Source organism: Falco biarmicus, chromosome 1 (assembly GCF_023638135.1).
Source record: "Falco biarmicus isolate bFalBia1 chromosome 1, bFalBia1.pri, whole genome shotgun sequence".
NCBI lineage: Eukaryota > Metazoa > Chordata > Aves > Falconiformes > Falconidae > Falco > Falco biarmicus.
In genome coordinates, this window is record NC_079288.1 from 21,610,463 (window position 1) to 21,633,657 (window position 23,195).

At 50.9% G+C, this 23,195-nt stretch overlaps 1 protein-coding gene across 4 annotated transcripts in view; it reads left to right on the plus strand.

Moving 5' to 3' along the window:
• Nucleotides 1-23,195, plus strand: part of DTX2 (deltex E3 ubiquitin ligase 2) — a 39,387-nt gene that overhangs the window by 9,103 nt on the left and 7,089 nt on the right. For 2 of the 4 annotated variants that reach the window (XM_056349012.1, XM_056349020.1), the window contains exons 3-5: nucleotides 912-1,497; nucleotides 11,928-11,986; nucleotides 19,044-19,175. In XM_056349012.1, the coding sequence (XP_056204987.1) occupies nucleotides 912-1,497; nucleotides 11,928-11,986; nucleotides 19,044-19,175 (777 nt within the window). The remainder of the gene's footprint in view (nucleotides 1-911; nucleotides 1,498-11,927; nucleotides 11,987-19,043; nucleotides 19,176-23,195) is intronic. The other 2 variants (XM_056349027.1, XM_056349038.1) reach the window with 1 other exon arrangement.

Here is a 23,195-nt window from a genome sequence, read left to right on the forward strand (position 1 = left end):
GTGTTGCTGAGGATTTTCCCAGCAGCAGCAGATTTGAGCCTGCTTCAGGAACCTGTTTTTGCAGAGGCTGCACAGCTTCTGTCCTGTTGGGTGGCTTACCTCCCTCTCATTAGGCTTTTTCTTTTTTAAAGAAAGGAATAAAGTAACCAGGAGCGAAGTCATCCTGGAGCGCCAGGCTTCCAGGGGGTTCTGAGCTCCTGCTGTTGAGTGGCCGTGCAGGAGTAAGTGTCTGCTTTCATGTCTCTTCCTTTGCCTGAACGGCTGCTCTCTCCAGTTTCCAAATTACTTTGTTGTCTTCTCCTCTCTAGTCTTATTATGTCTCCCAGCAGTCAGGAGCCTGGAGAAGCTGGCCCTGTCTTGTCCCCTCTCCAAAGTCAAGTCACCTGGTCCTCCTAGAGCAAAATTGCCCAGCCCTTTATGTAGCCAAGTGCATGTTCAACCCCTTAAGCTCTATGGCAAAGCACTTCCCGATGGTGTCCTGTCTCTATAGTTACTCTTGTTGTCAAGGCTGTGGGAGTGGTGGGGTTTTTTTTACTTTTTTTTTTTTGTCAGGAAGGCATATGTGATTGCTGTGCCTTTGTGCTTGGGTGTGTCTGTCTCTGCATCTTTTCTCCTTCCCTCCTTTCCCACCCTTCCTCCCAGCAGCTTTTGAACCTGCTGCCAGCCCACAATCAGATTTGGCAGAGGGACAGGGATCTAGGGGGTATTGCATTTCTCTAAGCTTCATGAGCAAACCCAGCCCTGTCAGGAAGAGAAAGTCTGGTGGTGCCCCTGTTGGGGGAGAAGTGAGGAAGGCCACCCTGATGTAGACGCCGTGTATCTGTGCAGAAACGTATCCCTGAGACAATGTGCCCCTCAATTCTTTGCTCACAAAATGATTTTATTTATTTCCCCTCCCTCTCCCCACATAGGGACGATGCGGGCTGTCCGCAGGCACCTCTTCCCCGGGGACTCTGCTGCCGGGCAGGGCATCATCTGGGAGTGGCAGAACGATGAAGGCGGGTGGTCCCCCTATGAGATGAACGTCTGCGTGTTCCTGGAGCAAGCCCGTGCCACGAATCACCAGCGAGTAGATCTCGGACCCTTGGGCTACAACTACGAAGTTGACTTCGTGGCTCAAGTCCAGACCAACAAGACCACGAGGTTCCGCCGCAGCGTTCAGAGGCGCTTGGACGCCCCGTACCCAGTGACGGCCTCCCCGGCACCCCTTCACACGGGGGTAGCTTGTTCTTGCCAGCAGTGCTGGCTAAACAGTGGGACTGGTCCCATCACCACACGCTACCGCCACTCCATGATAAACTTTCCCAACTCTTCCACTACTCACCAGGTTTCCAGTAGGACAGCGTCAGTCAGTTCTTCCAGCGTTGGCTTTGTGCCCTATAACAAACCGACTTTGTCTGGAGCAAGGTCAACACCGAGACTCAATGCACAGAGCACCTGGGCTTTGCCTCAAGCTGGGGGTCCCAGCACAGGACTGTCTGCATCTAACGGAGTCAGGTACAGACCCTAATTCATCTTTAATTACTATACATGTGTCCAAGAGACCTGCTGTGCTCAGGTCTTCATTATCTAGGAGCTTCTCTGTCCCGGAGGACTTCACAAGAGTCTTTTCTAGAAGGAGAGAGAAGCTTGTGCCTCTGTGTCCAGTACAGTGGATGAAAAGGCTTCTCCTCTGCTTCCCCTTCTTTGCTCCTGCTTGAAATATAGTCCCTGTCTACTAGTCTCCCTGAACTACTGGAGAAAGGAATCAGGTTGAGATTTTGCAGGTCTGAGAAAGTCAATAGTGATTGCTTTTATTTCAAGTTACACTTAAAACCAGCTTTGAGGGGGACTGAGTGAATGAAAAGGGGACTTAAGAACACCCTTATGTACTTCGAAGTATGCAGTAAACAGGGGAAAGCTGCTCTGTGTCAGAGCTCTTCCACTTCAAGGAAGCACCACAGGACTCGGCTGCATGTGGCTGAGACCTCGTGAATTCTCTGACAAAGTCGAGAAGTCTGTGATGGATGTTTTTAAGGTCAACGAGCACAAAAAAATGCCGAAACCCAAAGATGTAGATCAAGGGTTTTTTAAATCCATTTTGAAGATGTTTAGAAAACCAAATCAGTAACTTACTTTTCCCTTCCTTTGATTCCTTCAACCATATTGATCCCTTTCTCTCTGAGATCAGTGGGGTGACACTGGCAATTTGAGTAGCGTCTAGACTATTTGTCAGGCTAAATGCTGGTGCAGAGTTGAGATGCCACTGGATAATCACGGAAGAGGTTCATTTTGCACATCCCGTGGGGCTTCGCAGTTGTGATGCTGGGGAACTGCAAGCATAAGTAGGACTGTAAGTGACAAGCCTTGCCTTGTGAGGGTTTTGCTATATCCTTTCCCTTCATCTTTTTTCAGTGACCTTCTCCTGAGCAGGTGCTTGGGCTGGCTCTGGCTCTCTGCAGGGAGCTAGTTACTTTGAAGGAAGGACTGGCAGTTTTTGTGGTGCTAGCTGAGGTCTAGTGTTCCTCAGTTTTTTGAGCTGTCACCCTTCACGTGCTCCAGCTTGTACAGGTGGATCACCTGTGCTGGCTGCTGATCTGTTTTCAGCGTGGCCCTTCTCTGACAGGGCTGAAACTGGGGTGCATCTTGCAGCCTAGGATTTCAGCTCTTGTCCGTGAGCGGCTGGAGATGGAGGGCTCTGTTTGCACCTTACTGGTGTGGGAGGAAGGCCTTCACTTCTCTTCAGGCCTCTTGGCTATTGCCAGCTAAATGAAAAGCAGAGCCTTGTGGTCTGACAGCTCGGCTCCTCTGCGTGGTGTGAGCTGCTGGGCCAAGCAGTCATCCCCTGTGGGCTGGAGTGGGGGTTTGGGGGCTGGAGGAGGTCAGTGTCACCCTTGCAAAGTGGGGCACTCCCTTCTGCATTGCTGTGGGATGGCTTCTGTGAAGCCTGGACACCCAAACCAAGCCAGATAGCTCCCAATGGACTTTCAGGGTCTTAGCTCCTTCTGTGTGCAAGCCTTTGCTAGCCGAGGTCTTTGTGACCTGTCTGTGGTAATACTTGCACTGAGTATCTGCTGGCATTAAACTGAGGGCCAGGCAAGGGGGGGTCTGACTGCTCCCTCTGTTTCTAAACAGATGGAAGTGTACCGAGCAGTATACACATTTATAAACACATAAATAATATATATGTAAAAAAAACCCAAAATGCTGAACCACTGTGTGAGCACCTGAGAAGCTGAAGGGGAACTTGCCAGCGTGGATTTACCTGTCCAAGATACCCTGAGTAACAACAGAGATAAGAAATACAGAAGGGTGTTGAAAGCACATTCTGCTAATTACATGAGGCACAGGGGTTTGAGTCTGATTTTAAATCTCATTTGTATTTTAAACGAGATGGTAAATCTTGAGATATTTTCCTTAGTGTCATATCAGGACTTTCCCTCTTGAGAGTCATCTGAGTGAAATGACTTCTTGCATCCTGTTCTTCTTTCTCACAGTCTTTTTCTGGTGCTTTCTTTGCACCTGGTGATTTTTCATGGCATTTTAAGTATCTGCAGTACTTGGCTGTTCCAGTTGCCTTCTAATAGGGCTGCAAATCAGAGCTCAGTACTACCTGCAGGAGCCCCAAGTAAGGCTCTTGCTGTCTCTTGAAGAAGCTGCCAAATTCCCCCTCTCACAGGAGCTGCTGCTGGTCAGTGTGTGGGGCTGGCAGGCTGCCTCAAGCTCTTGTCCTTCCCTAGAGCCTCAGCGTGATTTGCAAAGTGACTCTCGGGGTGGGAAAACTTAAAAACAAAGAGCCAAATGCTGCAGCAGTTGCCCTCCAAGCCTGTCTGGGGCTGATCAGGATGTCGTAGGCTACTTTTGGGGGGGGACAGGCTGTCCTGAGACAATAGGAGAGATGTTCAGGGAGGGGTGGCACAGGCTCCTTACTGTGAAATGAGCCCACAGCCCAGGTGATGCTGACTGGGAGGAGAGGGACAGCCAGGAGGAGACCTGGAGATGCCTAGCCAGGGTGCTGGGGAGGACATTGCTGTGGCAACGGCTGGGCTGGGTCCCAGGGGTGCCAGGACAGCTGTCTGCAGCTGGTTAACCCCTCCAACAGGTGAGTGCTGGTAGAGCTTGTGCTGGGTTAATGCAACAGCCCTCCGGGACTGGCATATGTCCCCACACTCCCCGCTCAGCTGCTCCAGCTCTGTCCCTTCTGGAGTACTGCTGAAGGTGTCTTTTGTGGCAGGAACATCTGGGCCCCTCCATGACAGCCAGCCTGGGGACAGCAGCAGAGGGCAGAGCCCCCCCGGAGCACCGGGACTGCTGCGGGTACCGGTGGCAGTGTTGGCTGTGGATGAGCAATGCCATGGCTGGTCGAGGTCTGGCTGTTGCAACCTGTTTTGCAGCTGTTGGTGGTGTGCAAGGGGTGAGTGAGGTGGCTGGTATCTTGGCAATAATCCCTGGCTAAGCCAGCTTTTTTTTGGGGAGGATGCAAAAGGATGGTACGGTTAAATCTTTGCTGGGGACAGCAGAACATGCCACTCGGGGAAGGTGGCAGCTCTTGGGGCACTTGGAAATGAGTGTGCAAGTGCCGGCAGACTTGTGTGACAGACACACCCTCTGTGCGAACCCTGCCCCCCCCCCCTGTTGTGAGCCTTGCTCCTCAGTCTCCTGGCTCTGTCCTTGCTGGGGTGTAAGTGTGCCCTGAGCATGGGTACGCTGCCCGGGTTTGCCATGGTGAGTGTGATATGAACCCTTGGTGGAGCCCAAGCTTGGCCCAGATGTGGGGATGCTGCTGGGCAATTGCCTGGCTACAGGCTTGTTGGGGAGGTGATTTTGCAGGCAGGATGTTAGGAGCCATCTTCATCTCTACAACCCGCTTTCTGTTCATTAACACCAGTGTTTTCCACTAGATGTATCTGTCTGTCTCCCATACCCACTGCAGGAGCGTGTGCGGATGGCAGATCCAGCCTGTGGCTGTGTGCTGAGCTCCGAGGGTGGCAGCAGCTGGGGGCTCACCCAAACGGACCCCAGAGAAGGGCAGAACAAAGATGTGCGTTGGTGGCTCTTTGGGGATGATGGACAATGTCTGGGTCTTCAGTGCTTTGGGATTAATTTTGCCAGGGGTGTTCTCCTTTCTCTCTGCCAGACAGACAAATGCATGTAATGGGGCAATCTGTCTCCCAGTACAGTGCTGGGACTTTTTCAGCACCAGATGACAGCTTGAGATGGCTTTTCCCCTGTCACCCCCGTGCTGGGTTTGAGTCGGAAATGCCACTGGGTTGGTGTAATTGCTCCTGGCTGGGGTTACAGTTTCAGCCTCGTGAAACCCATGTTCCAGCAGAAAATACTCTAATTTCTGTGAATTAGGGGAAACCTGAGTAGAAAACCCTAACAATGTGTTTCATTTAATTCCTAAGCCCAGAACATTCCTGCGTTATTTTACTCCCTAGGTTCCCCATCTTCCCCCTTAGCTGGACTTGGCATGGCATGGTGGTTCGTTCCCCTTCCCTTGCAGTCACTGCCCTCTCCCCTCCTGCATCTCCTCCTGCATCATCAAATAGTGTGGCCTTTGTGGAGATAAAGATGAAGCGCTAATTATCCTGCACTAATTATCCCACCAAGGGTTTCTGTCTGTGTCCAGCGGGGCAGTATTGCTCGTTCATCTTAGCTGTGATATGCAATTCCTGTGCTGGCCCATGCTCAGAGACCAAAGGGAAGGGAGCAGTGGGCCACGGTGGATCCTCTGGTGTCTAATAAAGGTTGTGTTATGTTTAACCCGCAGCCTTTGGCCCCAGAGCAGCCCTGGCAGATTACTTGCTTTTACAAAACTGCTTATCTTCACAAAGCTTGCAGGGATGACCTGGCTCCGGCTGAGCTACAACTGGCAGAAGGGCTCAGAAGCTATTAGGGAGAGACTGAGAGACAGTGCCATTGCGTACACCCAGTTTCTTCAGGAAACACAGCTAAAAATGGCAGCACCGAAGCAAATGTCTCTCCTGCAGGGCTGAGAAAGAGGTGCAGTTCATCTGGGAAAGCTGCTGAGCTCCCTGTTGGGGTTGTGACGGTTATTTCTAATAGGCAGGCAGGAGTAGCCCCCAGTACAGGCTGTTGGTAGCACAGGCATGCCTGAGCTTTTGTGGCATTGGCGGTGATTAAAAACATTTCCTGCTTGCTGGAGGGTGGATGTTGGTGTGAGAGAGGGTGGAGCACTTCAAAATGCAGGATTAATTTCCCCATGCTCTAAAGAGGGTCAAAGTCGCTGGAAAACTCAGTGAGGAGCACCAAGGCTTAAGCAGATGCTAATATCCTTGGCTGTGCTGCTAATGTATTAAATAGATGTGGGCAAGTTATTTTGCTGCTTCATGCATTAGCTTCCTCCCGTGTATTAAATGCAATTAATGAATCTGGCCTCTCACAGACGGCACTGAAATCTGCAGATGGAGCATGTCACAGCAAGGGTTGTGTGCTTCTATCAGCGCTGTTAACTGGATCAGTGAGGCAGGGGTCAGCTCCCCAGGCTCCCAGCCACCTCCTGGCATGATCCTCCCCACTCTGTATGGGAAAGCATCCATCCCTGGGGCAAGAGCTACCCCATTGTTCTGCTCCCCCCCACCCCCAGTGCTGGCTAATTACATAGAAGGACACTCCTAAAACACTGTAAGGAGTGCCCTGCTTGTAATATGAGCAAGTAAAGCTGCAGGAAGCAATCTTCTGGGGGATATATTAATTGGTGCCCCAGCCAGACAAATCCCTGCTGTACCATGCTGGCTCCTCTGAGCTTGTGCAGCTTTGGGTGCGGGTCTAGGTTGTGCTTACAACTAAGGCAGGCAGCTTGGGGAGCGGGGGAAGGATTTTGTTTAAAAGCATGGGGAGCGGGTCTTGGGAACTGAGGAAGGATGCTTACAGTATTGTGTTCCTAAGAAGGGTCTGGTGCTGCACCCCCATATCTCCCATGGGGAATGACCCACGGTCAGTGCTTTGTAGGACCAGGAGGTGTAACTGAGGGACCAGAACCTGTGTCACTGAAATCAGGAATAAGTGACACCTGGGCAGGCCCTTTCCTTTTTCTCTGGCCTCCTTTGCATCTTTCAGCTTTTGCCATAGATAGGCATACCCATGAGCTCCTTGGGGGGTGAGGAGGGGCGCTGCTCTGTGCTGGTTCTGCTGGGCCCATTGTGACTTGTCCCACAGCCCTGTTCGCTGGCGTGGTTCTGCTGCTGGGCACTCTTCCTGAGTGGGAAGGAGGGAATCTCTTATGCTTGGTGCCAGGAGCAGAACCACAGATCCACATGGCTGTGTGTGGTGCACCAGAAGATCCTCCTTTAGAGGGATTTGGTCTGGGTTTCGGCATCTTCTTGAGAAGAAAGGTAGGAAAGGAGCTGCTGTGTAGTCATTAGTGTCATTGTAAGCCCTGGGAGGATGGTTAGACCTTTAGGTGTTGTGGTAGCACTTGGTATTAATGTGAGGCAGGGCTGGATGCAGCCCTGATGTGGGAGGAGAAGCGTTGGCTATGGTCCAGAGGGCTATGAAGATGCCACAGTACAGGAATATGTGGCCTGCTGGCTGGTGTACCGGGAGAGAGGAAGGAAGAAAGGGCTGTATCAGGTGGAAGGGGTGACTTGTTACAGAATTCCCCACTTCTGCTCCATTGGAATATTGTGTACGTGTGGTTTAGGTGATGCTCAGCTCAAACCTGGCTGCCCAGTGTTTGGAGTGGCAGCAGCCGTGGATGCCGTGCTTCCTCTCTGGTCTTGTGCTTTGCTGTCTCACTGGTGTTGCAGTATCATGAAATTCTGGAGAAGCAAGTGGTTCTGTCATGCTGAAATATCAGTCTGCCCTGTCTGCCCCCCCGTAGCAGATTGCCGGGAAGCTGGTGATGGGAAATCTTACCAGGATCTTCTTGCTGAATCTTTGAGGATAGCATCTTATTTTGTGTCCCTTTCGTCACAACCTGGTGAATGCTGTTGCACTCTGCAGTGTACAGAGCAGCGGGAGAGCAGGAGCTGCAGCAAATGGCAGGACAAAACTGGAACAGGGAGGAGAAACTGATACCAGGAAACGTTCAGAGAGTTTGGGCATTGACTTTCAGGTGTTGCAAGCGCAGCCTGAAAGTTTGGCTAGGAGTCAAAGGCACTGAGTGGTTAGAAATTTTGTCTGTGGGCAGCAGAGGCAGCAGGAGCAGTTGTCTCTGTGAATCCCTCTCATCTCTCTGCACTGCAGTGCTTGCTCTTGCACTGATGCTCTCCAGATCTCCCTTACCTGAGAGCCCCCATCCCCCGACCAGCCTGCCTGCATCAAGTTTTCTCCTAACTGAGCCCAGCTTGTGTAAATCCGCAGGACCTCACTCGCGCCTGGCTCCATGTCTCCCAAGAAGCCAGCACTGGTACGGCGACACTGGAGTAGTTTGAGTCTGAGCTGATGGACTAAATATGTCTGTTCATGCTGCTGGTGAGCCTGTGCTCGGAGTCGAGACACAGCCTGTGTTATACCACAACAGCAACATCCTTCCTTTTTACCTCTTCCCCTTCCTCCTCCAAAAAACAAACCCTCTTCAGGCCCAGGGTAGGCTCTGAGTAGTGTTTCTGCACCTTTTTTAGTGTGGCAACACTTCCTCCCATGCCCTGTGACTGCAAATCTACCCAGGCAGCGTGGTGACAGAGGTGTACCTCAGAGCAGTGTGGATTTCCCTTGATTTCATCGGCCTTAGGTCTGGGCTTTCTGCAGATGTAAAAGGGATTGCATCTGTGCCGGTACACTCACGTGGTGTTGAGCAGATGGGTCAGCACATCCTACGACATTGTTAGCTGAAATGCTGCTAACTGAATGTGCGTGTGCGTAGCCCGTGTGAAATAAGAAATATTTGGTTTCTCCATCATCACATCAGTTGGCTTAAAGCCTCCAGCAGTCAAAGCTGACACACTTTGCCTTTACACCAGGAGTGCAGCTGATCAGTGACTGTTTCCTGGCTGATGGGTAGTAATTTATCTGCAGTGCACTCACAGCTTCCAAAACTTGATTGCTTGCAAGTGCCTCAATTGCTTATTCATTTTCCTCTGCAGATCTCAAGGGCTCTTCTCACTTCTGTCGTGGTTTAACCTGCCAGGCAGCTCGCTCTCCTCCCCTGCAGTGGGCTGGGGGAGAGAATTGGATGGAAAAAAAGTAAAATTTGTGGGTTGAGATAAAGACAGTTCAATAGGACAGAAAAGGGAAGGAAAATAATAAAAAATGAAATATACGAAACAAGTGATGCATAATGCAATTGCTGACCACCAGCTGACCAATGCCCAGCCAAGTTCCCAAGCAGCATTCTTCCTAGCTGATGTGCTGAGCATGATGTCATATGGTATGGAACATCCCTTGGGTCATTTGGGGTCAGCTGTCCCAGCCGTGTCCCCTCCCAGCTCCCTGTGTCCCCCAGCCTGCTCGCTGGCAGGGTGCCGTGAGAAGCTGAAAAGTCCCTGATTTAGTGTAAACACTGCTTAGCAACAACTAAAACATCAGTGTGTTATCAACACTATTCTCACCCTAAATCCAAAACGCAGCACTGCACCAACTACTGGGAAGAAAATTAAATCTATCCCAGTCAAAACCAGGACAACTTCGTAGAAGCTGTAGCTCTGGGGTGACTTGAACCTTGCAATGCAGAAGAGTGAAGAATTTCTCTGCTGGTCTTCTCAAAGTGTGGTTACCAATGATCCCCTTCCCAGGGCAGCTCCGAGTTTGCTTTCTTCAGCCTCAGGTTGTGACCCTGTGCTTGGCCTTTTGGAGGGATCCCCTGCTGCCCATCTGTTTTCCTGGCAGAGCAGAAGGTTCAGCTTTCGTGCTTTGGTGTTCTTTTACCTTCCACAGGTACCCAAAGTAACAGCTGTGCTTCGTGGTGTGATGAAGCACAAGCTCTTCAGTCTCAGACACGTGCAGGGTCACAGACTGGGGTGGAAGGGGTGCCCAGGCACCCTGTTGTCTTGGCTGCTCAGTTGGAGGAGGTTGGGAGATGATGTCGGGAGATGAGGTCCGATGCCTCTGAATTTTGGGAGCAGGTCTCTCCAGTTCCTTTTCATTATCTGGTCCTCAATACCCTCCTTGTCTGCAGCTGGAGAGGGAGCAGCCCCGCTACTAGCCATCATCTGGAGAGGCTTGTAGGAGCAGACATGAAACAAAGGCATGAGATAGAGAAGGAGGGAAGTACCTGAGGAAGAGCTGTGACAAAGAGGCTAAATCAGGAAAGAGGAAAAGTCATAAAGAGGAGTCACTGCATCTGATTCAAAGCCTTTTGAAACGGAGAGAAGGATTTCCACTGTATTTTGTGGGTTTGAATTGGGCTGTAGCGAGAACAAGCCGTTGCATCATTTGAAGACATTGCAAAATTGGGGGCAGCAGAGGGGAAAATACAGTCTTTGAAAGAGACAGAAGGGAAATCTCTGTAGTCTGGAGAGCTTTTTAAGTGCCTGGGAGAGCTGGTCTCACTTGGCCAGGCTGTCAGCACCACACCAAGCCCTGGGTTCTGCCCAGGGTGTTCTTCAGGGAGCTCAGCACCCATGTGGGAACCTATCTCAAACCACAGCAGGTAGGAGAGGAGGGAGGTGGGGATGCATCCCTGTTGTGAGGGTGGGCCATGTGTCACTCTTTTTAGCTCTGGTCATTGTCATGGAAATGTGGACAAAGATTTTAGCAAGGCTGAAAGGAGGGACCTGTGTGATGCTTTTTTTGGCACTTGCCACCTTAGTCTCTGTGAATTCCTAAGAAGGTGGAGAGGTTTGATGATTTTGGAGAGCCCTTGGAGATGGTTGTCTGAATGCACTGTGTATTAACTGCAGCTGGTGTGCATGAGCCTGCATCCATCCTAGGCACGTGTGGCACCTGAGACAGAGTCTGTGGGTGGCTTCTCAGTGCCAGCATGTTGGATTTCAGATGTTCCTGTTCTGCTTGTGTGGATCCAGCTTGCTTTCCCTTCATTGGCTTTCATGCTGCTGCTCGCCCTTTCCATCCTGACTCCTTCCGTCAGCTAATTGCATGACCTAGGCTGCCCACATATCCCAAACCAGCTTGAGGTGCAGCTCCCAGTGCTGGAAAACACTGCCAAAACAAGTAGGTTAGGAACCCAAAGGGGATGTTTGATGTCCAAATCCTTTTGACTTGCAAAGGAAGGTGGGTGCTAAACTCTTCTAAGTCTCCTTCAGTCTTTCCTTCCTTGTTCCCACATCTTGCAGTAACTCCTTGGAGGCACAGGGAAAGTCAGGGCTTGATTCTGTTCAACCCAGGCCTGCAGGTGCTCGGGTGCTTTTCTCTGCCTCAGTGTCCCCATCTGGAAAGCAGCAGGGGATTGATAATGCTTGTTTCCTTCAATCCGTACAGCTGCAACTTCTCATCCAGCATGGGGGGGCTCACACCGTTGTCAGTGGTGTTTTGCTGGCTGGAGGTGAAGTCACCTGGGATGTTTAAGATTAACTTTGCTGTATCCTGGCAGCTGCTGGCTGTGTGCTCATTGCCACAGACCTGCTGGTGCAACAGCATGTTGTAGCGTGGGTTGGAAGCTCTGCAGTAGAGGAGCAAGAGCAGGGATGCATCACAGGATCAGAGCAGGGGACTGGCAGCAGGGTCCAGCAACAGACCCCAACAAGGGGAAACAAATGAGCCAGACCCAGTATCCAGCTAGGAGGAGATGAGACTGGAGACAGCTACCTACAACATAGGTCTGAGGTCCACCTTGGAGATAAGTAAACCTACTAGATAGCTCTGGCAAGGACTGGACTCCTTGAATGTAGCTGCTGGAGCAGTGGACAAAGGCTGCACAGGTGGGGGTCCCAGGTGGGGCTTATCTGAGCAATTAATCCCTGCTAATGTATCCAGGGCCTTGGCACTCAGTAGGGAATAGTGCACTCCTGCGTTGTCTCTCATTAATCAAAGTTAATGATTGATCTGTGCTGTTAAACTTGTCCCTTTCTCTTTTCTCTTCCCAGTGCCCCAAACGTGCCTGTAAAGATGCCCAAACCCAGCAAGGTGAACCAGGCCCTGGCAGGTAAGGATCCTGCTCTGCTGTACTGGCTCTGTCTCTAGGATTACGTGAGCAAGCCGTTCACCTTCCTGTGGCACTTACGTTCCTTTGTTAGTTTTTAGGAAAAGTCTGAAATGATGGTGGCGTTTAGGGGTTTAGGCCCAAAGACTTTTCAGAAAGGTAAAGAGGACAAATGTGGGGGAGAATGGGATGGTCAAACCCTGGTGACTGTTTTGCTCGTCAGCGCTGGTCCTAAGGCTCCCCAAATGAGTGGGTGTATTTGGGGGCTGGGTATTCATCTTCTGTAGACCTGGATGAGCAAGTAGCAAGGAGGGGTGCACACAGATCAAGCTCAGTGCCAGCTGTTACTTGCTGCTTTTTTTTTTTTTTTTTTTTTTTTAAAGTCAAGGGCAAAGAGTGGTGTGGTAGTGTGAGGTAATGTTTAATGTGGATTTTTTTTAACGTGGTTTTATTACAAAAGCTCAGGTGGTCTTTAGCTTAAAAAATGATTGTGATGCCTTGTCTTGGGGAAAGGAGGGGGCAGAAGTCAAATCAGACCTTGTCTCCTGTGGCAGCAGAATACAGGTTTGCTTGTTATAATCCAAACCTGTGAATACAATACTAAATATACCCGAGGAGTGTGTCTGGGAGGGATGAAAGTGCCAGTTTTCAATGCTGCTTTTCAAAGTAGATTTGCCTGTTAAATGTGAAATGGCGTTGCCTTGAAAACAACAACTCATGCTTGCAGCTTTCAGTGGAAGCGTTTCCATGCCAAAAACCACCGCATTTCCATGCCAGAAACCATTGGCGCGTTTACTCTGTTTCAACTCAGCCAGCACCAAACCGTGGGACCCTGGTGTGGTGGTGCCTGGGGGTGCGGGGGTTCTGCTGAGAGCAGATGTCTTCTCTATACCAAAATCGTATCGTAACATGGTAACCCAGGGGTAGAGAAATGGAAAAAACTTGATGTATGATATTTTCTGGGGGTTTCTGTATCCATTGGAGACACTACAGAATATCTGTTAACCCTTTCCTTCCTCTGGCTCTTGTCCATGCGTGATCTGTTGAGGTTATTAGCTCCCTGGGTGCCAAACTTTGCTCCTGAGCAAGTGGAGACAGTTACATTCTCGTTCTTAAATAAAATGGTTACTGCTTTGTTCCAGGAAAGGTGATGGGGATTGATCTCTTCTTGAGTGTCAGGCTTTACCCTGCCTAAAAATGATCCCCAGGATTGATGTTTCCAGTCATTTAATGTTAGCACCATCATGAAAACTGTGCCTTGCATGTCTCAGCAGCCAAATGGGCACTGCATAGACTAATACTGGGTGTCCTTCGACAGCATGCAGCCCACCTGTCTCCCAGTTAGCAGATCTGTTGTTGTGGAAATTAGGTGTAAAGTCAAGCTCACACCTTGTCCAGGTGGGTGACTCAAGCAGAACTCCTTTTGCTTACAAAAACTCAGAATTTCATCCCCTTGCTATTAGCATTGCCTATGTAATTAGGTACTTAATCACATAAAGGTAAACACAGCAAAGAACTAAAGAGCCCTGGTGAATCCAGGCCGTGTTAATGTTGTTAATTGTGATCTCGGTCTATGTATAGAGGTCATCCACTGTTAATTTGGAAGAGGTGAATGTGTGTGGTCCATCTAAGCCTTGTGGTGCCACATTTAGATATAAAAGGCTGCAGGGGAGCTCAGGAGAATAAGCCGTTTACCACCATTTAATAAAATAAAATGGTTAAGCTTGTAATTGATATCTCTGTTGTTGGAGGCTGGGGGTGCAAAAGAGGGAATAATTATTCATTTTGATAACCTTTAGCTCTCCGCAAGGCAGCTGGCAAGAGGCACGCTGAGTTGCAAGGGGAGTGCAGCTCTGCACAGGCTGGGCTGCATCTTCTTCAGGTCCAGCTTTGATCGATGCTGTGCTGCCTTCTGCCCAGTGTGACAGACCTCAGAGGGGCAAGGGAGGAGGAAAGGCTGAATTTGAGTCTGTCCTTAAAATCATGTAGAAGCAGAGGAAAGATCTGGACAAGTTAATTAGCAAGTGAAAGGAAAATAAATTTCTGGGAACATTTCTTGTAAAAAGCAAGCAGTGGAATTCTGGTAAAAAGGCCAAATTTTATTGAAACGGTAATTGGCTGTGTCTTTAGGGACACCTTCTTCCCCTCTAAGCTCTGCTCTCTGTTTCTAGAACCTCTTCTGGGAAGTGATATTTTGTTCATATTTAAAATCCTGCAGATGGTGTTTGAGTTACTTATTATTCAGGTTCTTCTCTAACACAGAGGCTGGGCCCCTTTGGTTCCTCTGGTCCCCACTGCACGACTGCTTCCTTCAGCATCGGTGGTGGAAGGGCTTTGTGATGGCATGAGGGCGAGGGCAGTCTGGGATGTGACCTGAAGGTGGCTTTATCCTGGGAAGCTTGTCCAGAAGTCTCGCAACCCTTGGTCTCCACCCAAGGTGCCTCTTGGCAGCTCTGGCTCTGGTCTGAAGCAGGAGAGAGAAAATCCCTGAACTTTGTGGGTGATCTCAAGAAACGCTGCAGGTGCATCTCTTGGGTGCAGAGAGATCTTCTGGTGGATAAACAGGAGGTGGGGGGTCCTGGCGTCTGAATGAGAAGCTGGGTTTTGTTTGTGTGATGAGCGCCTGGGGATCTGACGGGGATTGGTAACACTGTCAACCCCACGTCTTCTAAACACACCACTTGGGATCCCAGAAATCATGAAGCTGACTTTAAAACCATGTTGTACAGAAGAAAAATAAAATAATTTATTCTTCCTTGATTTCTGCTACAAGGTGCATGTGGAAACATGTCTGTTAAGCTTTATCTTTCCCCAGGAGTATTTGGTTAGTATGGTGAAGTGCCAGGACAGAGGTCTAAGCAAACTGTTGGCACAGTGTTCATGTTTAAGGTTCAGCTGGACTAACATCCCTTGGCGATAATGGAGTTTCGCTGGTGTGCCTTGGGGCTTGGGGGTCGGCTAGGTCATATGAAGGCCCTTCTAATACTATTTTTAAGATGAAGACTGGAAATGAGCTTTTTGTTAAACGAAACCGAGTGTTTCTCACTTGCGTGATTCCTAGAGCTGGGGCATTTGGGGACATACTAACCATAATAATTTTGCTGGTGGATATAATCGTACAAATGAGCGATGCTTTTTCTGAGTTCTCATGTTATTTGAAGGTAGGCGCTGCCCTTTTCCCTCTACATGCTGAAATCCAGGACTGGAACCAAAGGCATACCAGTCTGAGGTCTGTGCAAATACAAATCAGCAGCCAGAGCCGGTGGCCGGAGGGGGATGCTGGGCTGGGTATGTGAGCAAGTGTGTGGTCAATGCTCATTACATTATGTAAGGGTGCTTTTTCCCATGCTCGGTTTCTGCGCAGGATATTACGAAAGTCCCTTATTTACACAGCAAACTGAGAAAAGCTGGTGAATGTTGTCATAGCTCCAGTGAAAATAATTTTACCCCGAGGAGTCAGTAACGTACTTCTGGCCAAATAGATGCTTTGAGCAAGAGAAAAGAGGCGGTTCTCAGAGCGTGGTTGTTGCTCTCATTCATACGATCAGATCCAGGTGCCAAAGGATGCTTTGCAAGGCTTTTGGTCTCTTCCCTCCTGCAGTCCTTGCAGGGAAGAAACCCAGTGGAAAGTGTGAATATTACTAATAATATTTTTCTAGCTCCTGGGGTAGCTAGTGAGAGGCAGGAACTCTTGCCGGAATGCCTGGGGGTCCAAAGCAGTCTTAATGTGGGCAAGTTTATCTTGTTTGAGCTTTGCTCTTGTGTGTTCAGGTGAGAATTTATTCAGGTCAAAGGCCACATCTGCTCCTGACATAACTCCGCAGATGCCTACAAGTTCTGATTTGAAATTGTGTCCCACAGGTCAGAATTGGAGAATCGATCTGCAGATGTGATGTGTGTCTGTGTATTGTTTTGGCATTTTGTATGAACACACACTCCCACGTAAGGCTTGGATCAGAGGAGATCCCTTACTGGGGACTCTTGTCGCCAAACCTGTGGGAGGATTGTTAGATGCTGAGATTTCCAGTATTGTATTAGAACTTTAAAGGAGGCATTGCTGCTGGGGTTTGAGATGAGCCAGAAGAGCAATGTAACACTAGAACACCGCATTTTTGAATGCTCTCTTGATTTGAATCTGCAGAAGATTATTCATTGTGTGTCTTTCCGAAGGCAGCAGAAGGTAAAAGTGGAAAATTACCTTTTCTTGGCTAGTTTTTGTCCGTGGGGGAACATTTGGTTGGGGTAATTCACCTGGTCCCACGTTTGCCCTGCACGGTGTGTGTCTGGGTGGAGTTGTAGATGCGTTTGCAGCTTGTGAAACGAAAGAGAAAGTTCCTGGAATAAATGTTTATTTTCTTTGTGATGATTCACGATGCTGGCAGGCAGTTTCGGACATGTTATTCCAGGTATGAGAGGGGCTGTGCTAGAGGGTGGCTGAGGTTCTGTGGCTCGTGGTCTTCACTTGGTCTGATTATTGAAGGCAACATTTTGTCCTCTGACATTAAGAGTCTGAAGTCGATGCTTCAGCCTCTGCTTCTGTCATGTTCTTTTTTTAAAATGGGCTCTGCATGTTAATGCTAGCAAGGCAGTATTGATCTCTTCAGAAGAAAGCATTAATTTTGCATTTGCCTATCAGTCAGCTGTGCGTAGGTGGTGATAATCCCTGTTAGTCTTTGGACTTGCTTTTCAAATGTCAGTCTCTGCAGTCAGTGCTGTCGCGCTGCTTAGGAGCAGGGTTGTTTTGGAGACAACTTTACCGTTCCCTGTTCTGCACCAGTCCTGGGGAATTACATTTTTCAGCCTCAGTGGGTCAGGCTGCCTTAGATGATCTCCCCCAGCCGTGGGGAGGTCCAGCTTCTTGCCTGTTTCTCAAGAATATTGTTCCTCAAGGCTCTCTAATTGGTGTGAGTTGGTACTGCTCTTCTGGGGATACCTTTAACCTGCTGAGAGGGGAAAGTACCTGCCTGGTGCCCCTGCAAGTGGCAGCTTTGGTGCTGTCGCTGTGCTTCAGGTGTTCAGTTGTTCTGCTCATTCAAAAAACAAGTAGCTTTTGTTAGGGGAACGTTTAAACTCTTCCTTAAGGCTCCTTGGGAGTAGTGAAGGACTGCTGGCTTAGACCTGGGTTGAGAGCACGCAATAGTCTTGCGGTCTTTAGTTCAAGACTTAAAGGAAGTTATTTTGATTGTGAAATTTCTGGCTCCGATGTTCAGTTAGAGGGCTGCTGGCTTGTACCGACGTCAGGGACTCTCAGCTGTACCTGCTGGGAACAGCGCGGTGCTGCTGGTAGGGTCGGGGGTACTAACTCAGTGTTTGTCTGCTTTGAAGTCCTCTTTTGGCCCTGCACCTCCTGGGAATTGGGGGGCTACATCCCCGATCTAGATCAGCAATGATTGTACCTAACGAAGGTGATCCACGGCTGCCTGGTTTGGTGTTAACCTATTCCTATTTGCAAGCACGTGGCTTCACCACGCGTTGGGCAGCCTGCTCTTCTGACCAGCCCACCTCTGCCAAAGGTTCCTGGGTAACCCTGGGGAAAGTCCTTCACTCATCTGTGCCCCTCTCCCCATCCTGCAAAACCCCTTCTGTCTGTTTTTTGGTCCTTAGATGACAAAGTTTTACGAAAAGCATCCAACTTTGTGTATCAGGAAGGGACTTGAACAGGTTCTGGAATATCTGTTGTGCTTGGACCTTACACGAAGGAGAAGCAGAATGCGGTCGGCGCTGCGTAGGGGTAGTTCTGCTTGTGGGGCATCGACACAAGCTTTGTGCAGGGGATTTCTAGTCATAAGGCGCAGGTTCTTGACTGGTTGAATATTTGAAGCAGAAAATAGTCTTGCCACTTGCACACAAATTTGGCTAATGCTTCCCGTCATAACTCGATTTTCAGTCATGTGTGGGCAAAGTACCTCATTTTTGTCCTGAACAAATGTGCTTTTATATCTTCCTTTCCCAACCCAGCTGAACAGAGGCTTCAAAACAGAAAATCCTTAGAAATCTTAGCTTTGGCCATGTATTACTGTGCAGGATGCTGGCAAGAAATTCTGTAGCATTAGGATGTGGTTTTACATAATCTACTGACAGAGGTAACTTTTGGGGAAACACTGGCTTTTAGGTTATCTGCTGTTGCTTTGCAACCATAAGTATTTCTTTTTTAGTTGTGGTGATGGCTGTTGCAGGTGGGAAATCACTTTTTGAGAAAGCAAAGGCAGGTGTTTTCTTGACTCTAAGTTTAAGAGCAATACACTACCTTGGAAATGTTATGACTTGTAACTGGCCTGTATTTCACAGGCAAACATCACATTAGATCAGCATGATCAGTCCTGTAGCTCTCTGTGTGCCAATTTTACCTTCAGGGAATGGCTGTCCTTTTTAATGATTCATTAGCTTTAACAAACTGCATCCCATGATTGCAGCTGGCTGGGTTGGGGGAGGGTGAGAATTGCATTGTAGCTGGGGGGGTTAGGGAAAACTGGAGTGCCAGGGAGGAGATGGTGTGGGGTGAGTGGGGGGCTGCCACCGTGGGGCTCATGGGGCAGCTCCAGCCCGTGGTCAGCCCTGCACTGCTGTGATGTTTGAAGGCAGTTCAGCTGCACTCTGGGCATCAGTAGAAACATGTAGCTTTAGGGATGAGTAGCTGAGCAGGACCTCTAGCTAGGGGTTACAGGTGATGCCCCTCATCCTTCAGGCCCCCAGAGTCAGGGCTGCTCCCAGGGGTCTGGTGAGCAGGAGGTCTTTGCACCACAGCAGGCTTGTGCCTGAGAAGCCCTGAAGCCAAGTCCTGTTCACACACCAGCGCAGAGGGTCACGGGCGAGACTTGTGCCCATATTTCCCTGCTTTAATTTGCTGCCTGGGCTCCTCCCCCTGAAAACCTCTGGATCTTCTCCTTGTGCTGACTCCAACCCCATTGCCTCTCAGATGTTTCATGTCCTCTGAATCAAGGGCTTGGGTTTTGCTTTATTTTATCTTTTTAAATTTTCTTTGAAAAGTTAAAGTTTTTTTTTTAATGAATGTATTTCCCCATTGTTTCCTTCCTGCATGTTGATCTCGTACCCACTGTAGGCATGACGGCTATTCTGATGTCAGCCGCTGGACTCCCCGTGCACCTCACCTGTGTGCCGCAAGCTGCCAGCACCCATAAAGCCACTAAAAAACACAGCTCAGTTAAGGAGGGGAGGAAAGTGTCCAAGAAAGGTAGTTCCTGCTCAAACTCTGATATTTGCTTCCATCTCCTTCTCTTTATCTCTCTGCACTTGTTCTGCCTCCCTCCTTTCCCTTTGTCTCTCCCCCTACCCTCCTGGCTCTTTTGATTTGACTAATGATGTGTGTCCCACCAAGGGCAGAAGCAGGACACGTCTCCTCCGGCCTGCATGGTCTCTGACAGGTGGTCAAATAAGAAGATAAAGTAGACCCGGTCCTGTGGTAGCTCTCCTTGTTTCCATCCATCATTAAAGCTGGAGGAGCCCAGTTGTTCTCTGTGCATGTCAGACTCCTGCAGCCTGCCCTGTGGTCCCGCTACACCCTCTGGGGAGCCCTGGGCATCCACATACCAGGACCTTCTCTGACTCATTGGTGGGACAAGTCTGGGAGCTGAGGGACCGTCAAGCGTTTAATCCGTACGTGCTCTTAAGAGAAGGTTTGCTTGTGAGCTGTGCTTGTCACAGTTGAGTCATGGGATGAGAAGGATCTTCCAGACAAGCAGGTCCCTGAGTCATACAGGGCTTTCGAGGTCAAATCGCAGAGGATTTGTTCTCCCCGCTTCTGTCTGGGGTGGGAGTGGCGTGGAGCTCTCTCAGGTGGACATGCCCTGGCAGGAAGGGCCAGGTTACCCCAGCTCTGCTGCTGAGCTGAGCCACCTCCAGGGTAGGGCCTTCATTTCATTTCTCCTCTTCATATCTCACTGGCGTCCCTCACCCTCGCAGAGTCAGTGGGCTCCCGGTTTAGAGCCTGGGTCCCATCTGCTTGTTGCAGCCCTGGGACTCTGCGAGGGTAGGTGTGGATCCAGCCTGGTGTAGCCGTAGAGGTGGTTTGCCAACCCTGGCACAGGTGTCCTAGGGTGGTCAACCACCACCAAACCCAAGGTGCTTCCCCCTTCAGATAAGCAAAGAGTGGACTAGAGGTGGGGGTGTATTCAACATCGAGATGCTTGCGTTTAAGAAAGAGGGAAGATCCCTGAGGTAGAGGGAAAGAGGCACCTGGCTGTCTGGGGAGTTTGTTGGTGCCAGTCTCTCTCCTTGGAGTCTGTGCTTGATGGGAAAATGAGGTCCAAACCCATCCGAAGGAGGCAGGAAGAGTGATAGAAGGAAAATAGAAATTATAAGTGGAGGGAGGTGTCTTGCGGAAACACATTATGGAGGGCGCTGGGAGGAGGAGATGCAAGTGGAGAGAGGGAGGGAGAGAGCACATGTGGAGTAGGATGTGTGATAGAGGGGGAGGAGAAAGCAGGGGCGGCAGGAGAAGCAGCGAAGAACAGGAGGAGCAAAGGAAAATGGGAGGTGAAGGAGAGGAGCTGAGCGGAGGTGGATGGTGGAGGGGCTGGATGAGGATCTCGCTCGGCAGAGCCAGCTGGCAAGGCAGCAGGGTAATGCGGCTCCTGGCGCTTCGCTCCCGGCACGGGCAGCATCCGTGCAGCCCTCCGCAGGCAGGGATGAGGGCTGGGCGGTGGGGATGCCCTGCAAACAGTGCCGAAACTGAGCCGGGCGGAGGCCAGGCCCTTCTAAAGAGTCATTGCCTTGCCCCTGTGGCTGCTGGAGCCCGAAAAACAGAGGTGTTGGTCACTTGCTGCTGGTTAATGACATGAAATTAGCTGTATTAGGGCAAGATATGGCCACAAACACACAGCCCTGCTCCTCTGCAGTCCCCCTACCCCGCAGTGTGGCTTCTCCTCCGTGGGGTCTGTCGGTACCAGGCTCTGCACCGCTCACAGCATCCAACCCCTCCCTGGCACGGAGGAGATGTGGGTGCAAGCAACCCGGGTGCTTGCAAGGGTGTGATGTTAATAGGAGGGTACGTCTTGTGACTTCTGAGCAGGGTGGGCAGGGCAGTGATGCACCCCGTCAGCAATGCCTCTGCTCCGTCAGCAATGCCTCTTGCTCCGTGAGATGCTGGTTCCTCGGTGCTTGCTGCAGCACCTGGGGGCTCACACGTGTCGCCAGCCGGGGCTGCGGAGCTGCATGCACCTTGGCCACAGGCTGGGTGTGCTGGGGCAGCACTGGCACCAGCCTCAGCCCTGGGGGTGTCCAGGCAGCTGGCTCAGCCCCAGGGCTGTGCCCTCCCCCAGTCCCAGGGCCAGGCTGCCACCTCCCTGCCAGCGCACCAATGCCACCTGCTGGGGCCAGGACGCCTCCGCTCTAAGGGAGCGGGGAGGGGACACCAGCAGGAGCATGGGACACTGTCTAGGGAAGGGGGCGCAGGCAGCTCCTTCTTCCATCTGGCATGGCAGGTTTTGTCCCGGCCATCCTCATCTGGCTCAGGATGTGCCAGCACTGCCCTTGTCCCTGCTGGCCCATGAGGAGTGCCTTTCTACGTTTTACATTGCTGAAATCCCCCCCTCTCGTTTCAGAAAGCTGGATCCCCTTTGCTGGGGGCAGGGATGCCAGTCCTGCAGAGTGCGTGACGCCCGGCATGAAGAGGGTGCTCAGTCCCTCCTAGGAACAAGCTGTGTTCGTAATAACACCCCTCCAGGCTTGCAAACATTGTTCCGCAGCGAAAGTACTGAGCCTGGCTCTTGGCCAGACTCTTCTCTTTCCCTTTACAGACCCTGAAGCTGCCAACAGGCAGAAATGGGCCCCACTTTGTGCCCTGAATTTCTGCATCGCGTGCCCTTTCCCCTCCCACATCCCTCTAGGATTTTCCATCATGGAGAGCTCTAATGAGAGCTGTGCATCCAGCAGCAGGCCCATCAGTGTGCTGACTACATCAGCTGGTGCCAAAACAGGGGGTGGTGGGTGCAGCGTACCCCTGCTGAGCCCCTTCTTGCTCCCTCCTGCTGCTGCAAACCCTGGTCCCACATGGGTTGAGGCAGCATTGATGGGAATTGCAGCCAGCATGGTGAATAGCTGGGTTATGTTAAACAAAGGCGCTAATTAGTCAGGATTCGTTAACGTTGTTGCCGTTCTGGCAGCCGTGTCTCTGGCGCAGATGAGTGCTGCGCTGTGGGTGCTGCAGGTCTCGGGGAAGCCGTCGTCTCTGGGCAGGCACTGCCCTGCCAGTGCTGGCACACAGCCTGGCAGCGTCTGCCATCCTCATGGATCAGTGCTGCCATCCTGATGGATCAGCGCTGCCTTCCCGCCGGCTGGCACGGTGCTGTGCTTCCCCGGGCTGGCGCAGCCACTGACGGCGCTTGGGGCCGGCTGTCCAGGAGGGAGGCGAGCAGCTTGTCTGGCTCTCCAAGTACTGTGTGCTGCTCGGGCACGGAGCCGGCCATCCCGGGGCTCCCCTGCCTGCCCAGGGCCATTGGGACCAAAGGGAGAAGACGTTGGTTTGGGTCTGGTGTGCTGATGGCTTGGAGGTTTCCCTGCGCATCCTCCCTGGGGTGGGCAGTCGCACACGGAGTGCTGCGGTACGGAGGGAGAGGAGAGGGTCACGCTCGTCCTTCCCTGCCCAGCAGGACAGGATCTGGCTAGGTGAGGGGAGTAATTCCAGCTGACTCGGATCCCCAGATGTCTGTCCATCTGCAGATCATGCCAGTGCCTGTGGGATGGGGGGGACTGGGGGAGTCCCTTGGAGTCGGGGCAGCTCACTGGTCCCAGGGGGGTCCGTCTGCTGAAGGAGACAGTAACAGTAACTGTACAGTACTGTTACCTACAGTAACAGGAATGCTCTGTGTCACGGCCAGAGCAGCCTGGTCGCTTGGTTATCCTGCTGAAATGCTAAATGTGGAGAAACCTATTTTTAACACCAAATTTCCTCTCGCCTTCCTGATCTCTGGACAGCCCTGTTGGGGGCTGAGGCCAGTAGGTCCAGCCTTTACAAGTACAGGAGGGGGGGGCGCAGAGGTGATGAGATTTGGGTGACTGTCCGTGGTGATAACTAGAAACAACCTGTGTCTGGCCTGCATGGGGTATCGAAAAGAGAGTCTGCTGCTAACCATATGGCTCCTTTTGGGATACAGAAGGAGGCATGTACTGTTGCAACCATTTGGTTGCCGAGCAAGGATTCAAAACACATCTGTTAAATGTTGCCCACGGAAAGCCCTTGCTTCAGCAAGCAACT